This window comes from Dendrobates tinctorius, unplaced genomic scaffold, assembly GCF_039654945.1.
Source record: "Dendrobates tinctorius isolate UK_male_01 unplaced genomic scaffold, ASM3965494v1 ptg000043l, whole genome shotgun sequence".
Lineage (NCBI taxonomy): Eukaryota > Metazoa > Chordata > Amphibia > Anura > Dendrobatidae > Dendrobates > Dendrobates tinctorius.
The window spans coordinates 7,014,541-7,033,304 of record NW_027361711.1 but is presented as its reverse complement, the minus strand read 5'-3'; the positions used below and the strand labels follow the sequence as shown (position 1 = coordinate 7,033,304).

The 18,764-nt window shown below is 46.6% G+C and overlaps 1 protein-coding gene across 2 annotated transcripts in view; it reads right to left on the bottom strand.

Moving 5' to 3' along the window:
* Positions 1 to 18,764, bottom strand: part of FBXO38 (F-box protein 38) — a 122,962-nt gene that overhangs the window by 73,631 nt on the left and 30,567 nt on the right. For both annotated transcript variants that reach the window (XM_073575178.1, XM_073575179.1), the window contains exons 9-10: positions 7,088 to 7,218; positions 6,748 to 6,918 (exon numbers count right to left, since the gene is read on the bottom strand). In XM_073575178.1, the coding sequence (XP_073431279.1) occupies positions 6,748 to 6,918; positions 7,088 to 7,218 (302 nt within the window). The remainder of the gene's footprint in view (positions 1 to 6,747; positions 6,919 to 7,087; positions 7,219 to 18,764) is intronic.

Genomic DNA, 18,764 nt, shown 5'->3' with positions numbered 1-18,764 from the left:
AATTGGCCAGCCCCCAGGAACAGATATAACCTGCTAGACGGATCCAGCAAAAAAACGGATCCGTTTCTACAGTTCTCCAAAATTTATGCCGGATCCGTTTTTTAAAAAAATAGCCGGATCCTGCCTGACGGCAAAAAACTGATGTGTGAAAGTAGCCATAGAGAGCCGCGGCTCTCACGGTGCTAACGGGGGGGTGTCACCAAGGTCACGGCAGTTCAGCCCTGCTGGGAACAGACCCCCAGTGACCGAACATAACCTCGGTGACGTCACCACCAGTTTGAGGCTGCACTCGCAGGAGTTCAGTCACCAGTGGTTCTCAGCCTGGACTGACGCATCTTGGCACCGTCCTGGTTGAAAACGGTTTATCCCCCAGACATGGATTACGGCGTGGGACAGAACGACGGACAGGTATGGTATATTGTTGTTTTTTTTATTTTACTTTTATTACAGGAGAATGAGGGCTTCGCTGGAATTAGGCGTTTAAATAAAAATGGAAAACTGTATTTAGTCTTATTTCAAATAAAGGACTTTATACTTGCTGTGTCTTTGTTTACCATACAAGTATAGGATTAGTAATGGATGGGTGTCTTATAGACATCTCTCCATTACTAAGCAGTGAGCTTGATGTCACCTGACAATACAAAGGTGACTTTAACCCCACAAATATGAACCCTACTTGCCACCGCTACAGGGCAAGTGAGAAGAGCCGGGCAAAGCGCCATAACTGGCTCATCTAATAGATGTGCCTTTTCTGGGCAGGCCCAGGCTGCTATCTTTAGGCTGAGGGGTGCCAATATCCATGGTTCCTTATCAGCCTGAGAATACCAGCCCTCAGCTGTCTGCTTTAGCAAGGCTGGTTGTCAAAAATGGGGGGGATCCTACGCCGTTTATTTAAAGTATTTATTTAAATAATTTAAAAAGACAGTGTGGGAACTCTGGGATGCAGAGCCCAGCTGTGAGTTTTGTCTGGCTGGTTAGCAAAAATAAGGGGAACTCATGCCGCTTTTCCATTTATTTATTTTATTATTTATTTATTTACAGCGCAGGAGTGGCTAATGAATACTACCATCCACCACTTCTGCTCTCGCTGTAATTAGTGGTAGCAGGTGTCGGATAATGGGATCAGTAGTCCCATCCGTTGACACTAGTGACCAGAGGAAAAGTTTATACCTCTGATCACAGCCGGTAAGCTTAACATCTGTTGTGGGTAAAATTTTTGAAGGGTTTCTAAGGCTAAGTTCACACGTACCGGAACTCTCGCGGAATTTACCGCGAGAATTCCGGAATTCCATTCCGCGGGAAAATCGCATTTTAAATTCCCGCGATTTTCCTGCGGAAAAACTAGCATTTTGCAAGCATATTTAGCTTGGAAAATGCTAGCGTTTTCCAAGCGATCTGTAGCATCGCTTGGAGAACTGATTGACAGGTTGGTCACACTCGTCAAACATAGTGTTTGACAAGTGTGACCAACTTTTTACTACTGAGGCCGCCTATGCAGCATCAGTAGTAAAAGATAAAATGCAAAAAAAAAAAATGGTGTTATTCTTACCTTCCGACGTCCCGCGCAGCCGTTCCCAGTAATCCTTTGCGAAAATGCCCGCGATGACGTCAGTTCTCGCGGGATCGAGAGAAAGGACGCCATCGCGGGCATTTTCGCAAAGGATTACTGGGAACAAGAGCGTGGAGAGAGGCGGGAAGGCTGCGCGGGACGCCGGAAGGTGAGAATAACAATATTTTTTATTTTAAATTCTATTTTTTACAGGGATATGGTACCCAAAGCCCGGAGGACAGTCTCCTCTCCTCCGGATCGTGGGTACCATCCGCAAATGTTCTGCTTACTTTCCGCATGGTGTGCACAGCCACATGAGGGGAGTAAGCGGAACAATGCATTCCTATGGGTGCGGGATCGCCGCGATTCCGCAAAATTAATGAGCATGCTGCGGTTTTTACCGCGAAGCGATTCCGCCGCGGTAAAAACCGCAGCATTAGCACAGCATTGCAGAATCCCATAGGAATGCATGGGATGCTTATTTTTCGCGTTTTCGCGGCAAAATCGCACAGTTAAAACCGCCGCGGAAAAGCGAAAAAAACGCCACGTGTGAACTCAGGGATACCATTATGGAATATCTCAATGTTAATAAAGGTTTAACTCCATATCAACATGGATTTATGAAGGATCGCTCCTGTCAAACTAACCTGATCAGCTTCTATGAGGATGTAAGCTCTCAAATGGACCAAGGAGAATCATTGGATGTCATTTATCTCGACTTCTCTAAAGCATTTGACACTGTCCCACATAAAAGATTGTTAAGATGAGAAAGCTTGGGCTAGGGGAAAATGTGTGTAGATGGGTAGGTAGCTGGCTTAGTGATAGAAAACAAAGAGTGTTATTAATGGTGCATACTCAGATTGGGCCAGGGTTATTAGTGGGGTACCACAGGGTTCTGTATTGGGCCCCCTACTATTTAATATATTTATGATCGATCTAGTGGATGGCTTACACAGTAAAATATCAGTATTTGCAGATGATACAAAACTATGTAAGGTAGTTAACACAAAGGAGGACAGTTTGCAACTACAGACAGATTTGAGTAAATTGGAGAATTGGGCTGAAAAATGGCAAATGAGGTTTAACACAGATAAGTGTAAGGTTATGCACATGGGAAGGAGAAACAGATGCTACAATTACTTACTAAATGGGAAACTGCTGGGGAAATCAGACATGGAAAAAGACTTAGGCATCTTAGTCATTAAGAAGCTAAATTGGAGTGCCCAGTGTCAGGCAGCTGCCACCAAAGCAAATAGGGTCATGGGATGCATTAGAAGAGGTCTGGGGACACGAGATGAAAACATAATTCTCCCTCTGTACAAATCTCTCGTCAGACCACACTTGGAGTATTGTGTGCAATGTTGGATGCCGGTGCTCAAGAAAGACATTACTGAACTTGAAAGGGTTCAAAGGCGGGCTACTAAAATGATAAATGGAGTTGGTTCACTACAATACCCAGAAAGGTTATCAAAATTAGGTCTATTTACTCTAGAAAAGAGAAGACTTAGGGGAGACTTAATATATATGTGCAAGTATATCAGAGGGCAATACAGAGATCTCTCCAATGAACTCTTTGTACTATGGACTGTGACAAGAACAAGGGGGCATTCTCTTCGTTTGGAGGAAAGACAATTTCTGCACCAGCATAGAAGAGGGTTCTTCACGGTAAGAGCAGTGAGGCTCTGGAATTCTCTTCCTGAGGAAGTGGTGATGGCCAACTCACTGAATGAATTTAAGAAAGGAATGGATGCTTTTCTTGTAACAGTATAGAAGGTTACGAATAACAGATTATAGGTAGATGGTTGACCCAGCTTAGAGGAAGGAATTTTTTTCCCTATGGAGAAAACTGGCTTCTACTCTGTGGGTTTTTTGCCTTCCCCAGGATCAACAATGCAGAACAGCTGCACTAAAAATAGGCTGAACTAGATGGACATAAGGTCTTCCTTCAGCCTTAAAAAAAAAAAACTATGTTACTATTTTACAGATGACGCTCACGCTGTCTTTTCACAGCGTGGGAACTGCGGCTCTCTGCCCGGCGAAGATGATTTCACCGCCGATCAGAAGTGGTGTTTGCCGCGCTGCCATGCACATGGCAGTGCAACAAACACCCACCGTTCTGGCAGCCGAACCCGAACAGTAACACTGACTTCCTGGTGAAGTCCGTGTTTGGTGTTCGTGCCGGAACAGTAGGTATTCGGTACGGATGCCGAACTTTACGGTTCGGGTTCGCCCATCTCTAGATACGGCCAATACCAACAATCTAACTAAGGCCGGGGTCACACTTGCGAGAAACTCGCATGAGTCTCGCGTCTCAATACCCGGCACTACCGTCTGCACTCGGAACGAAGCGCTCAGCTGCACAGAAATACATGCAGCCGCACACTGCGGTCAAAGTGCCGGGTATCGAGAAGTGAGACTCGTGCGAGTTTCTCACAAGTGTGACCCCGGCCTAATTGTAACTATATCAGTGATCGTAAGCATGGATACCAAAGGTCCTGCAATGCCTGCACAAGAGGAAGAAGCATAGCGAATCAGAAAAACTATAATACATTTTTAATTGGAGGTACTGTATTTACTAATATGACACCTACTACATATTGGGATAGGATCTTGGAGATAGGAATATCCCTTTAAATGCATGTACTTTAGGCTTCAAATACTGCAATTGTTGCACTATGGTATCAATAAGAAGTTTTCAATTCCAACTATGGTGTCACTTACTGACTGCAGAATGAGGCTAAGAATTCATCAGTGAGCTTATTCTGTCATAATTTGTGCTTATTTGAGCTTCTTTCAGCTTATTTATGACTACAGCAAAGCTCCGCTCGATTGTGGTGCTGGCCATAACAGCTGACAGGAGCTCAGTACGATAAAGCTAAAAGAATTACAAACTGCTAGAAGAAGCAGCAAAAAAAAAAAAAAAAAAAAAAAGATTGTATAAGTCAAACGGTGCAAAATTCGTAATGAATCTGGTTATCAAAAATTATTTTTTAGAAAAATACGGTACATGTATTTAAGTATCAAAAAAAGATAAAAAAAATTCTGTAATCTTAAAAGTAAGGTTATGTGCACACGCTGCGGATTTGGTCTCTGCGGATCCGCAGCAGTTCTGCAGACAGTGTACAGTACAATGTAAGTCTATGGGATTTACAATCTGCTGTGCACATGCTGTGGTTTTTCAACTGCGGAAAAGCTGCGGTTTTAAATCCGCAGAAAGAATTGACATGTCACTTCTTTCTGCGGATTCCGCTGCGGTTTGCCACCTATTCCATTGTCCAGGTGTCAAACCGCAGGTCATTTTAGCTGCAGTTTTACCTGCGGATCCGCAGATACAAATTTGCGGGTGAATCCACAGCGTGTGCACATAGCCTTATGGTTGAGCCCAATGTCTGTACAGAGAAAAGCTCTTTTATTCTTAATCCTGCCACAGCAAAGTTTACACAATTCTTGCGGTGTTTGATGTTGCTGGTTACTTGAGATACAGATACAGTACCAAGCACAGCCACAATCACATTTGATAAACAAGAAAGTGACATTAATGCATGATACGTGGTTATACACTCACTGGCCACTTTATTAGGTACACCTGTCCAACTGTGTGTTAAGACTTAATTTCTAATCAGCCAATCACATGGCGGCAACTCAGTGCATTTAGGCATGTAGACATGGTCAAGACAATCTCCTGCAGTTCAAACCGAGCATCAGTATGGGGAAGAAAGGTGATTTGAGTGCCTTTGAACGTGGCATGATTGTTGGTGCCAGAAGGGCTGGTCTGAGAATTTCAGAAACTGCTGATCTACTGGGATTTTCACGCACAACCATCTCTAGGGTTTACAGAGAATGGTCCGAAAAAGAAAAAAAATCCAGTGAGTGGCAGTTCTGTGGCCGGAAATGCCATGTTGATGCCAGAGGTCAGAGGAGAATGGGCAGACTGGTTCGAGCTGATAGAAAGGCAACAGTGACTCAAATTGCCACCCGTTACAACCAAGGTAGGCAGAAGAGCATCTCTGAACGCACAGTGCGTCGAACTTTGAGGCAGATGGGCTACAGCAGCAGAAGACCACACTGGGTACCACTCCTCTCAGCTAAGAACAGGAAACTGAGGCTACAATTTGCACAAGCTCATCGAAATTGGACAGTAGAAGATTGGAAAAACGTTGCCTGGTCTGATGAGTCTCGATTTCTGCTGCGACATTCGGATGGTAGGGTCAGAATTTGGCGTAAACAACATGAAAGCATGGATCCATCCTGCCTTGTATCAACGGTTCAGGCTGGTGGTGGTGGTGTCATGGTGTGGGGAATTTTTTCTGGGCACTCTTTGGGCCCCTTGGTACCAATTGAGCATCGTTGCAACGCCACAGCCTACCTGAGTATTGTTGCTGACCATGTCCATCCCTTTATGACCACAATGTACCCAACATCTGATGGCTACTTTCAGCAGGATAATGCGCCATGTCATAAAGCTCGAATCATCTCAGATTGGTTTCTTGAACATGACAATGAGTTTACTGTACTCAAATGGCCTCCTCAGTCACCAGATCTCAATCCAATAGAGCATCTTTGGGATGTGGTGGAACGGGAGATTCGCATCAGGGATGTGCAGCCGACAAATCTGCGCCAACTGTGTGATGCCATCATGTCAATATGGTCCAAAATCTCTGAGGAATGCTTCCAGCACCTTGTTGAATCTCTGCCACGAAGAATTGAGGCAGTTCTGAAGGAAAAAGGGGGTCCAACCCCTTACTAGCATGTTGTACCTAATAAAGTGGCCAGTGAGTGTATATACACACCTAAGGAAGTATTTTTTACTCCCATCAGTCAAATGAAAATCCAAGAAAACTGTCAATGCAATTAGCCTACAGACTATAACGTGCCCATAGGCCCCCATTCATTAGACTAAGTCCAAGACAGTATTCCTTCAGCCTCCATCTAGCAGGTATGAGCTTGCAGACTGTGCTTTCTTATACAGAGGGCCACCGCAAATAAATGCATACCATGCAGTACTTGAATTTTACATTGGGTCCCTCAGCATCCATCCTGACTGTACCCACAGAGTGCATATCTTGTTTGGGTTACACAAATCTGCTGAATATCAGTGGTAAAATTACTTTCTGCCCCATAGAAGCAGTGATGCAAAATATTTGCAAGGAAGTCCAATAGAAAAAGTTAAGAAAACAATCATCGCTAATATTCTGTACCTGTGATCCAATTTTTGGGATTATGAAGATGGGGGCAGTTGTAGATTACTAAATATTTGATGCAAGAAAAGACTTCATTTACAGCTTTCATTCCAATATCAGTAATGATTCCAGGATTCTCAGCAACATCAGCCAAGCCATACTTCATTAAATCGGCATTGGTCATCTTACCTGCAAACACAATAGATTAAACAGACTAAAAAGAATGAAAATAAAGGACTGTAAGCTGCAGGTTTAAAACAGCAACAGCAGTATATAGCACACAGTGTCACATTTCTGACATGATGGAAGCTCACAAGTCTAATATGTAAACCAGTTGCCCCTTCATGTTTTTACTTACATTGTAACAAAAATTCATCCACATATCCCAAATGTAAAGTTTCAAACTGTGGAAACTCAAGCTCAGCCATCTTCAATGCAGAGAAAACTCCATCTTTGGTCAATGAAGGTTGGATACGTACTTCATGTAATCTTGATGGAAAAACAGATAAGATAATATTATCAATGTAAGATTAGATTGGTGCCTTTCTACTGTGAAATAGGAAGCTCAGTGAAAAGGGCGTGTTCTTTTCTTCCCTGCATGATGCTAACTGCTTATGATTGGTCAGTCTTGTGCAGGCGAAGAAGTACACTCCCCCCAGAGACAGAACTCTGGTAACTCAAGTTGAACTAGAATATAAATAAGCTACCGTAAATTTTACAAGCCAACATCTATGTAGCCGAGAGGAGAGATTAAAAAATAAAAAGACAACATTTTACTCAGCTCTGCAGCCACTTCATCATGATGTGGCCAGTTCATCATGCTCAAACTGGTAAAAGGTCCTCTATAAAGTAATGTTCCCAAAGGTGTCAGTATCCTTTAGGCCACTCAAAATGTACCAGCTACAAAATTCTAACACTACATGTAGCCAATGTAAAGATGAAGCTGTACAAGTCAGTGATCCACTTGGTACAAGCAAAAGACGACTATTTAGAATCACAGAATCGTAGAGTTGGAAGGGACCTACTGGGCCATCTGGTCCAACCCCCTGCTCAAAGCAGGATTTGCTAAATCATCCCAGACAGATGTCTGTCCAGCCTCTGTCTGAAGACTTCTATTGAAGGAGAGCTCACCACCTCCCGTGGCAGCCTGTTCCACTCATTTATCACTCTGTCAAAAAGTTTTTTCTAATATCTAATCTGTGTCTCCTCCCATTCAGTTTCATCCCATTGCTTCTAGTCTTTCCTTGTGCAAATGAGAATAAAGATGATCCTTCTACAATGTGACAGCCCTTGAGATATTTGTAGACAGCTATTAAGTCTCCTCTCAATCTTCTCTTCTGCAAGCTAAATATTCCCAAATCCTGCAACCTTTCCTCATAAGACAGGGTTTGCATTCTGGTTGCTCTTTTCTGAACTTGCTCCAGTTTGTTGACGTCTTTTTTAAAATGTGGTGCCCAAAACTGGACAAAGTATTCCAGATGAGGTCTGATTAAAGAGGAGTAGAGGGCAATAATGACTTCACGTGATCTAGACTCTATGCTTCTGTTAATACATCCTAGAACTGCATTTGCCTTTTCTGCTGCTGCATCACACTGTTGACTCATACTCAGTCTGTGATCTATTAGTATACCCAAGTCTTTTTCACATGTGCTGTTGCTTAGCCCTATTCCTTCCATGCTTTTTTCATTTTTATTGCCCAGATGTAGTACTTTGCATTTTCCCTGTTAAAATCCATTGTTAGTTGCTGCCCACTGCTCCAGTTTATTTATATCTTTTTGAATCCTCTCTCTCTCTTCTCTTGTATTAGCTATTCCTCCTAGCTTTGCGTCATCAGCAAATTTAATCAGTTTACCCTCAATTCCTTCGTTAATAAAGATGTTGAACAATACAGGGCCCAGGAGAGAGCCCTGTGGTACCCCACTTGAGACATTCTTCCAACTGGATGTGCAGCCATTTACGACCTCTCTGAGTCTGATCACTAAGCCAGTTATGAATCCACCTAACAGTTGCCTTGTCCATTCCATACTTATCCATTTATTCAATAAGGATTGTGTGAGATATTTTATCAAATGCTTTGCTGAAATCAAGATATACTATATCTACAGCATTTCCCTGATCCACCCAATCAGTGATTCTGTCATAGAAGGAAATTAAGTTAGTCTGATTTATATGGAATGTTTCACATTTTCTAAGCAGATTTATGCCATCAAAATCTGTGTGAAAAGGTAACAGTCAAGCAACAATTACTAACACCCCTAACTTATATTTCTTGCCATATTGTACTGAAAACCAGGGTTCATAAAAATGCAGTTTATACGTAGGGAACCCAGAAGCAGAACCCTAATCAATCAGATAATTAAATAACATTATGTTGATATTTGGATAGATAGGTCATAAATTAAGGCTTCATGTCAGGCGCGTAGGCAATCTAGAGAAGAAAGTTACAAATCAAAAACTTATGGGATTTTCATAAAGTAAAGTACGTCCACCTCTGTAAACATGGTCTTTAATTGCTCCAATGCATTTGGGAAACCCCCTTACACCCCCCCCACCCCCCCAAAAAAAAGGAACAACTTAGGCTTGCTTAAAGGGAACCTGCCATCAGGAAATGATGCCCCTAACTGAAAGAATCTTTGTAAAGGCCCTTTAATGCTTATTAAATGCATACTTTTCCTATTATAATTCGTTTGGAAATTGTAGAGCAATACATCTCTGAAGTTTTATTTGCAAGTGCAGTGGGCAAACACTGAACTTCCAACTCTCATGCCTGACTTTTTTCCCCATCAGCAATAGACCCTAAAGTCTTAGATGGACATAACGCAGAATCACCACCAGGAGTAATCTCATCAGATCATTATGTCAGCTCCCCCAACATCATCATAAGCCTACTGCGCATTCGCTGCTCCATCTGAGACTGGCATAAGAACTGGACAAGCAATGTCTGCCCACTAAATGGAGATTTTTGTGTACTCACCGTAAAATCTCTCTTAGCCTTTAATTGGGGGACACAGAACCGTGGGTGTTATGCTGCTGTCCACTAGGAGGCGACACTATGCATAATCTGAAAAAGATTAACTTTGGCTCCTCCTCTGCAGTATACACCCCTGGATGGCGTCAGCCTTCTCCAGTTTTGTGCAAAAGCATTAGGAGGAATATACCAGAAACATAACCATGCCTGTAAAAAAAAGGCTACTATAAACAGGCTCAAACAACAATATGAGAACCCAACCGTAACAACGGCCCGCAAGGGCAACAGGGTGGGAGCTGTGACCCCCAATTAAAGGCTAAGAGAAAGAGATTTTACGGTGAGTACACAAAAATCTCCTTTACTCTGTCGCCTTATTGGGGGACACAGAACCGTGGGACGTCCTAAAGCAGTCCCTGGGTGGGAAGCAGTGGACGAATATTGTGCTGACAGTCCCCTAGACTTGGGGTACTGCCGCCTGCAGGACCCGTCTACCCAGGCTCGCATCCGCTGAGGACTGGGTATGCACTCTGTAGTGTTTTGTAAATGTGTGCAGGCTAGTCCAAGTGGCTGCCTTGCACACTTGATGTGCTGAGGCTTGATGCCGAATGGCCCAAGAGGCCCTTACCGCCCGCGTAGAGTGTGCAGTGATACCGGCCGGAAAGGGAGAATTGTTGAGGCGGTAAGCCTCTTGAATGGTGGACGTGATCCACCTAGCAAGGGTGGCTTTGGAAGCCGGTAGGCCCTTGCGAACGCCTTCTGGAAGAAGGAAAAGTGAATCAGACTTCCGGAAGGGAGCAGTCCTAGACACGTAAATACGCAATGCCCTGAAAAGGTCAAGCGTATGCAGAGCCTTCTCTACCCTATGAACGGGAGCCGGGCAAAGAGACGGTAGTGATATTTCCTCATTGAGGTGGAAGCTGGACACGACCTTCGGAAGGAAGGATGGTACTGTACAGAGAACCACCTTGTCCTGATGAAAAACCAGGAAGGGTTGTCTGCAGGAAAGAGCTGAAAGTTCAGACACCCTGCGTAGCGAGGTGATTGCCACCAGGAAAACCACTTTCTGTGATAGAAAGCGGAGTGAGACCACCCTAAGGGGTTCAAAAGGAGGTGACAAGTGCTGTCAAGACCAGGTTGAGGTCCCACGTCTCCAACTGACGTTTGTAGGGGGGAACCAATCGGGAAACCCCTTGGAGAAAAGTCTTCACTTGCGGCTTGTTAGAAATACGCCTCTGAAAGAGCACTGAAAGCGCTGACACCTGGCTCTTCAGCGAGCCCAGGGATAGCCCGGCGTCCAGGCCTGACTGAAGGAACCCGAGGACCTTTGGAAGAGAATAGGGAAGTGGAATCTGCCCACGAGAGTCGCACCATGTGAAGAAAACCTTCCAGGTACGATAGTAAATCCTGGCTGAAGTTGGCTTTCGAGCCCTGGTCATGGTTTTAACAACGTCCGGTGAAAAACCTGCTTGGGTCAAAACCCAGGTCTCAATGGCCACGCCGTCAAATTGAGAGCCCCTGAGTTCTGGTGGAAGAACGGGCCTTGTGACAGGAGGTCGGGATATGTGGGGAGACGCCAGGGAGCGTCTGCTGTGAGTTGCACGACGTCGGCGTACCATGTACGCCTGGGCCAGTCTGGAGCGATCAGAATGGTGGGAACACCCTCTTGTTTGATCTTCCTCAGGACTCTGGAGATCAGGGGGAGGGGTGGAAAAATGTACAGAAGCTGGAACTGGGTCCAGTCCTGAACCAGGGCATCTGCTCCGAGCGACCGCGAATCGCGCGTCCTGGCCATGAAATTGGGAACCTTGGCATTGAGATGGGATGCCATCAGATCCACGTCCGGGGTCCCCCAACGATGACAGATCTGACCGAAGACTTCGGGATGGAGAGACCATTCCCCCCCCCCCCCCCCCCCCCCGAGTCCATTCCTTGTCGGCTGAGATAGTCGGCTTCCCAGTTGTCCACACCCGGAATGTGGACCGCGGAGAGTACCGACCTTGCAGCCTCCGCCCATTGTAGGATGCGCGTTACTTCGGTCATCGCCTGGATGATGCGGGTGCCGCCTTGATGGTTCACGTATGCCACTGCCGTGGCATTGTCCGACTGTACTCTGATATGAGAGTCTGCCAGCAAGTGATGGAAGGCTTTCAACGCCAGGAAGATGGCCCGAATTTCCAGGATGTTGATGGGCATGGTCGATTCCCTTGGTGACCACCTGCCTTGCGCTCTGTGATGTAGGTGCACCGCGCCCCAACCCATAAGGCTTGCGTCGGTGGTCAAAACCTTCCATTGACCGGAGAGAAAGGATTTTCCCCTTGCAAGCGAGGTTGGCTTGAGCCACCAGTGGAGGGACCTCCTGGTGTTTGCTGATAACCGGAACTCCCTGTCGAGGGAGAACGGATTCCTGTCCCAGGACTTGAGGATGGCCAGTTGAAGGGGTCTGAGGTGAAACTGGGCAAATGGTACCGCCTCCATTGCTGCTGCCATCCTGCCAAGTACTCTCATGGCATACCGGAGAGATCTGGGGGACTTGCGGAGGAGTGTGTGAACTCCCAGACGGAGAGCCAGTGCCTTGTCCCTGGGGAGGATCACCAGACCCTTGGAGGTGTCGAACAGCATCCCCAGGAAGGTCAGAGACTGACTCGGGGTAGTCGAGGACTTCCGTAAATTGACTAACCATCCCAGGCGCGTCAGAGTGTCGATCGTGATCGAGACGTTGACCTCGCAGTCCTTGAGGGTGGGGGCCTTGATGAGAAGGTCATCCAGGTATGGAACGACTACTATGCCTCTGGAGTGCAGAACATCCATGGTAGCTGCCATGACCTTTGTAAATGTTCTGGGAGCCGTGGCCAGACCGAACGGGAGGGCCACAAACTGGTAATGGTCTTGGTTGATTGCGAATCTGAGAAACCTCTGATGGGCGGGAGCAATCGGTATATGCAGGTATGCGTCCTGTATGTCTATGGAGGCAAGATATTCTCCTTTTTCCATAGACGCAACGATTGACCGGAGGGATTCCATGCGGAAGTGACGAACTCGAATGTACTTGTTGAGTTGCTTGAGGTCTAGTATGGCTCGGACGCTGTCTCCCTTCTTGGGCACCACGAACAGGTTGGAGTAGAACCCTCGGAAGCGCTCTTCTGCTGGGACTGGCACTATGACTCCTGCTCGCAGGAGGGAAGAAACCGCTTGACGGAAGGCCTGAGCTTTGAGCGGGGATTTTGGAGGGACAGAGGGAAAAAACCTGTGCGGTGGGCTGTTAGTAAACTCGATTTTGTATCCTGAAGACACTATTTCCTTGACCCACTTGTCTTCTGTAATAGGCAGCCAGACCTGCTGAAAGAGTAGCAGTCGTCCGCCTACAAGTGGGGTGTCTTCCCGAGGGCATGAGTCAGGATGAGGGAAAAGTCTGAGGTTTTCCTCCTTTAGGTTTTGCCTGGCTTGCCTTTGATTGCCAGTTCCTGTCCGGCCTCTGTGCCGCACGTGTGTTGTCCCTGCGGGGGGGGGGGGGGGGGGAACGATTACGGTTTTGTGCTGGGCGTGAGACGGACCAGCCTGAAGAATTCCGAAAGGATCGGAAACGAGATTGATTACGCCTTTTAAACGTGCGTTTTGGTCTTAGTTGAGGGAGGGAAGTACTTTTGCCCCCGGTAGCATAGGATATCATTGTATCCAGCTTTTCACCGAAAAGACGGCCACTGAAGTACGGGAGATTTGTTAGGGACTTTTTTGAGGCCGCATCCGCTTTCCATTCTCATAGCCAGAGAATACGCCGGATTGTAATGGCGTTTGATGCTATTCCCGCTATTCCTCTTGCAGAGTCCAACGCTGCATGGACCATGTAATCTGCCACCACTGCAATTTGCACCGCCTGGTCCGCCAGCTGAGGATTTGAAGCTTGAAGGCCCTTTTGCAATAGATCAGCCCAAGCCATGATGGCCTTGGCTGCCCAAACTGAAGCAAATGCGGGAGCCAAAGAGGCACCTGCCGCTTCAAAGATTGAACGAGCCATGCGTTCGACTTGTCTGTCTGCCGTGTCCTTGAGGGTTGAACTGTCCGGCAGCGAGAGAAGCGTTTGTGCTGCCAGCCTAGAGACTGGAGGGTCCACTTCATGCGGATCTGTCCAATCCTTGGTGTCTGTCTGTGGAAAGGGGTATTTTGCTTCCAAATACTTGCGATTGGCGAATTTTTTCTCAGGCTGCGAAAAATGCTTAGAAAGGATTTTTTGAAATTCCGGGTGATTAGGGAAGACCTTCGATGGTTTCTGAACACTTTCAAAGGAAATCTTGTGTTCTGGTGCTTCCGGGGTTGGATCTGAAATGTCCAGCACCCGAAGGATGGAAGAGACGATATCCTCAACTATCGCAGTATTGCTAGGGGGACAAGGGAGCAAAGCGTTCTCTGTTTCGTTATCTGAATTGGAGTCACATATGCCCTCTGAGTCCTGAGCATCGGTAAGGAGCTCCCTAGCAGGCGAACTAGAGCGGAGGTTTCCCGTGGTCTGGGATCATTGTGGAGATCCGCATTGTCCTTCTCTATCAGGGGACGGCCTCGGTGACCTGAGGCCACTGTGTCTTTCCCTGGAGGGGGAAGACCTATTGCTATGTGAGGACGCAGCTGAACGTGACCTGTGGGTCCGCTTACGCCTCGAACTGTCGGAAGCGCCCTGATCATGAGACCGGACGTCCCTTTGCTGGGTAACGTTCATAGCCGAGACATGACCCTGCAGTAATGTGGAGGTCAGGTTATCTATAGACTGTGTCATAGACTGTGACATCTGAGTCGCCCATTCCGGCGCAGTAGCGGTCGCAGAAGCGTTGGTAGGGACTTCTTGGGGTTCTGATCCTGTTTTTTGGGTACAGTCCCGGCAGTGCGGGTACGTGCTGCCGCTGGGGAGAGTGGCCTTGCAGGCTGCATAAAAACAGTCTTGCCTGGTTCTTTTCCTTGAGCCCGACATAGTACCTAGGCTGATTAGTGGAGGCCCTACAGGGGTATCTACGCAGAGGAAAGGAGGAGAGCGCTATATGGTATAGCAATTCACAGCTGAGTACCAAGGACCCAGCTGTGATCTTACCCTTAGGTCCAGCGCTGATAAATCCCACGTCCTGTGCCCCCCCCCCCCCCCCCGAGACTGCTGTGCTGCGTTCTTCCAGGTGCAGCAAGATGGCCACCGGATTCTGAGGTGGAGAGGGAAGGGGGCGGAGAGCTGGAAAAGGGCGCACTGGGCCATGTAAGAGCGCGCCCCTCCTGCCTCGATCCGCCCCTTCTATGACACTGCAGTGTCATTTTCGTCATCCGGGGGGCGGGAATGGGGCGGCGACTTCGGCTAGGCCGAAGCCGCGGCCTAAATTTGAGGTCTCCTGCCCAGCAGGGCTCCAGGACGGCACGGTCGTCCGCGGGGGGGGTGGGGGGGTCGGATTTAAACCAGACCCCCCCCAGAATGAAAGGAGGGCTGGCGGTGGGGCCATATATGTGACTGGGGCCCTGTGGAGGGTCCCTTGTGGCGCCAGTGCTGCAGAGACCGGGGTGCAGGGAGCCCGGTCTCTGATAAGTGCCCTGCCTCGCTGCACCTCCCCCGGTCCCAAAAGGAGCCCACAGGTGGACTGGGGTCCCTGGTACAGGCCCTACCTGCGGTGTCTCAACCTAATACCCCCAGAGGGGGATTAGGGAGGGTGCTGCTGTCACCGTCAGGGGGCTTCATCGTCGCCTCGACCTCGACCCAGAGCCGGACGGAACTGAGGAAGGAGGGGGGTCTCGACCTCGAACCAGTACCCGAGGGACTGGTGAGGGAGCGACATGGGGAATAGCCACCTCGACCTCAACCGGGTACCCCTAATAGGGGACCGAGGAGGGAGCCATGCCGGGAGTCTCGCTGGAGACCCTCTTTTCTTCATCTGTAGTCCTTTGGAAAAAAAAAATCCAGGAAAAAGACGGAGTGTAAAAAAAAAAAAAAAACTTAGGTGTGCCTCCTGCGACACTAAGCAAAAACTGGAGAAGGCTGACGCCGTCCAGGGGTGTATACTGCAGAGGAGGAGCCAAAGTTAATCTTTTTCAGATTATGCATAGTGTCGCCTCCTAGTGGACAGCAGCATAACACCCACGGTTCTGTGTCCCCCAATAAGGCGACAGAGTAATTTGCAATTAAAACTTCAGAATTTGATTACGCTACAATATTCAAACTAAATACTGCAAAAAGGTATGCATTTAATAGGCATTAAAGGGCCTTTACAAACATCCTTTAGCTGGGGACCTAATTTCCTGCCTGATCAAAGGTTCCCTTCAAAAAGATTATATGCATTGTTCTGGGGAGAAAGCAGGAATATTTCATGTGTATTGTCTTACATACATTTTGGATTGTGGTTCTTAATCTTGTAGAACTGGCATATGAATGTATAGTGCCTAATTTGTATTAGCATGATTTGTATTCTCGGAAAAGGAGATGAGTTGCGAGTGGAAGAGGTAGGGAGAATTGCTATTGCAAGTCTGCTTTTTCAGTCAGGAAATTAATTGCTAAAATTGGATCTAAGAGAGACCTTCATCCCGCAGGAATACATCAAACATGTGAAGTCTCATACATTGGTTGAAAAAGGGGTTTATTCCAAAAGGAACAGAAGCGCATAATTTGACAAACTTTGGTCTTCTTGGTAGGTTCGTAAATAATTATTGTTGTTTAATGATCATCTAAAAAGCCTTAATATTCTATATGTGTGGACTGTATGCTGGTTAGCCAGCCCAGATAAAACGTGAAAAGACATATTAAAGATGTTTTAAACTTTATATTTCTATGTGTACTGTAATTTTGGCTCTGGTCAAGCACGACTGGTGTTTGAAAAGGTGGGATGGTTGTTTGGGGGTGTAGGGGGGAGGATCAATTTGGGGTTCAAATGTTCTGATTTGGATATCCTTTTTTTCCTGTAAAGTAAGTTTTAAAATTAATAAAAATTTACCGGATTTAATTTAAAAAAAAAAAAAATTGTACCATTTTTTTACAAGATTAGATTGTGTAAGGTTTGGTTGTGATGTGCAAACTGGAAGACATGTAGGTCTGTGTATGAGTTAAACAGGCAAAACAATAGTTGATTTTTAATCACCAGAATCTGCAAAGCTGCTTTTTATATTTTACATGCCCTGTACAAAAAAAGTGTACATTCCCTTGAACTTTTATGTAGCACATCAGGCAAGTACAGCAGCAATGGTCTGTTCATCGCAGAATATAGTAAGCATATAGAGCCACTTTCTCCTCCATTGTCCCATACTCAAACCCTTTCACCTCCAGCAAACTTATTTTAGCAGCTAATGGTTCCACAGCCAAGGCAAAAAGCAACAGGGACTACTGACACCCGTCTCGTACTCCTAAACAGAAAACACTACGACAATTTATTATTCACTCTGTTAGCCGTTGGAGAGGAGTATAGCAATTTTACTCATGAAATAAACACTGGTCCAAACCCAAAGCGACCCAGTACCGACCACAGGTAGTTCAATTCCACACTGTCAAAAGCTTTATGTGCATCTAAAGAGACCACCACTCTCTTACCCGCATTTTCAGCTGGGATTTGCATATTTAAATACAGCCTCCTTAGATTGACAGCAGTGGATTTATTAGGCATGAATCCAGATTGGTCCAAATGAACCACTTTATCTATTACCCAGATTAGCCCGTTTGTCAGGGCCTTTGCCAGAATTTTAATATCCGCCATCAGGAATGATGTTGGTCGATAGGACTCCGGCAGCTGTGAATTTTTTTCAGCTTTAGGGATTACCACAAAAATGGCCACCCTCATAGATGCAGGCGACATTCCCCTCTCCAATGACTCATTGAATACCCTTAGCAATTTAGTTATTAGTTCCTCATTGAGGTTTTTGTATACCTCAGCTTGGATGCAGTCTGCCCCCAGAGCCATGTCCCCCCCACCATGGATGCCAAAGCCTCTCTCAGTTCCTCCTCTGAAAGTGGTTCATCTAGCCAATCCCTATCTTCACTGCCTAATTTAGGTAAATTTGCCTCCCCTAGACACCTATCCATCTCCACCTCCACCTGCCGCAACTGCAAGGAGTACCGTATAACACTGTATAAACCCCGAAAAACTTCCAAGATTTGTTCCCCCTGCGTAACTACATTACCATTCTCTGGTTTTCATGCGTATACGTAAGCCGAGTCTCCTGCGCAGATGCCACCGAGAGCAGTTGTCCCACTTTTTCACCCTCCACATAAAAAGCATCCTTCTGGAACTCCCTCAACCTCTCTGCCTTACGCAAATGTAATTTACCTCCTCCTGAGCTGCCTTCATACGATTTTGTGCATCTTGTGAACATTGATTACTCAGCGCTTCCTCTGCTGCCCTCAATTCCTCCATTACCACTTTATCAGAGTTTCTAGATATAGTCTTATGCCTTGATACATCCCTGAACAAAATCCCCCTTAAGTATGCCTTCATAGTGTCCCAAATTATAAGGCACTGCAGTGCGCAGGCGCCGGACCTCTCTGACCTTTCCCGGCGCCTGCGCACTGCAGTACTTTACTCTGCCCTCAACAGGACAGAGAAAGTACACCTGTGCAGGAGCCGCGGCAGAAGTAAGAAGGACGTCATCGCTAGAAAATGGGAGGCACCGGATCGCAACACCCACCGCCCTCGCGTGAGTATAATCTAACTTTCTTCTCTTTCAGGTTACATCGGGGGCTTATCTACAGCATTACAGAATGCTGTAGATAGGCCCCTGATGGTGGTGGCCGCAGCTCATAGGTCAAAAATGGGGTGACAGATTCCCTTTAAGCCATCAATCTGCAGGGTCAGGGCCGCAAGTGCATATTTGCAAAATATCGCTGCTGAAAACATCTTTAGTGTCGGTTTGTTCATATCAGCTTCACATACATTCACAGGCTGATCACTGTGTATAGGGGCTTGTGGGCCTGCTGCAATGGGTGATGTGCCACACTCATCGAGTGCCTTATCAGAACGTATAGTCGTATAGGGGACTGCTGAGCCATGACACCGCCCTGCGCCCGATGCCGATCTTCAGTCAGCTCCCCGGGTCATCCACATCTCCAGCCTCCTCATCTCCAGAC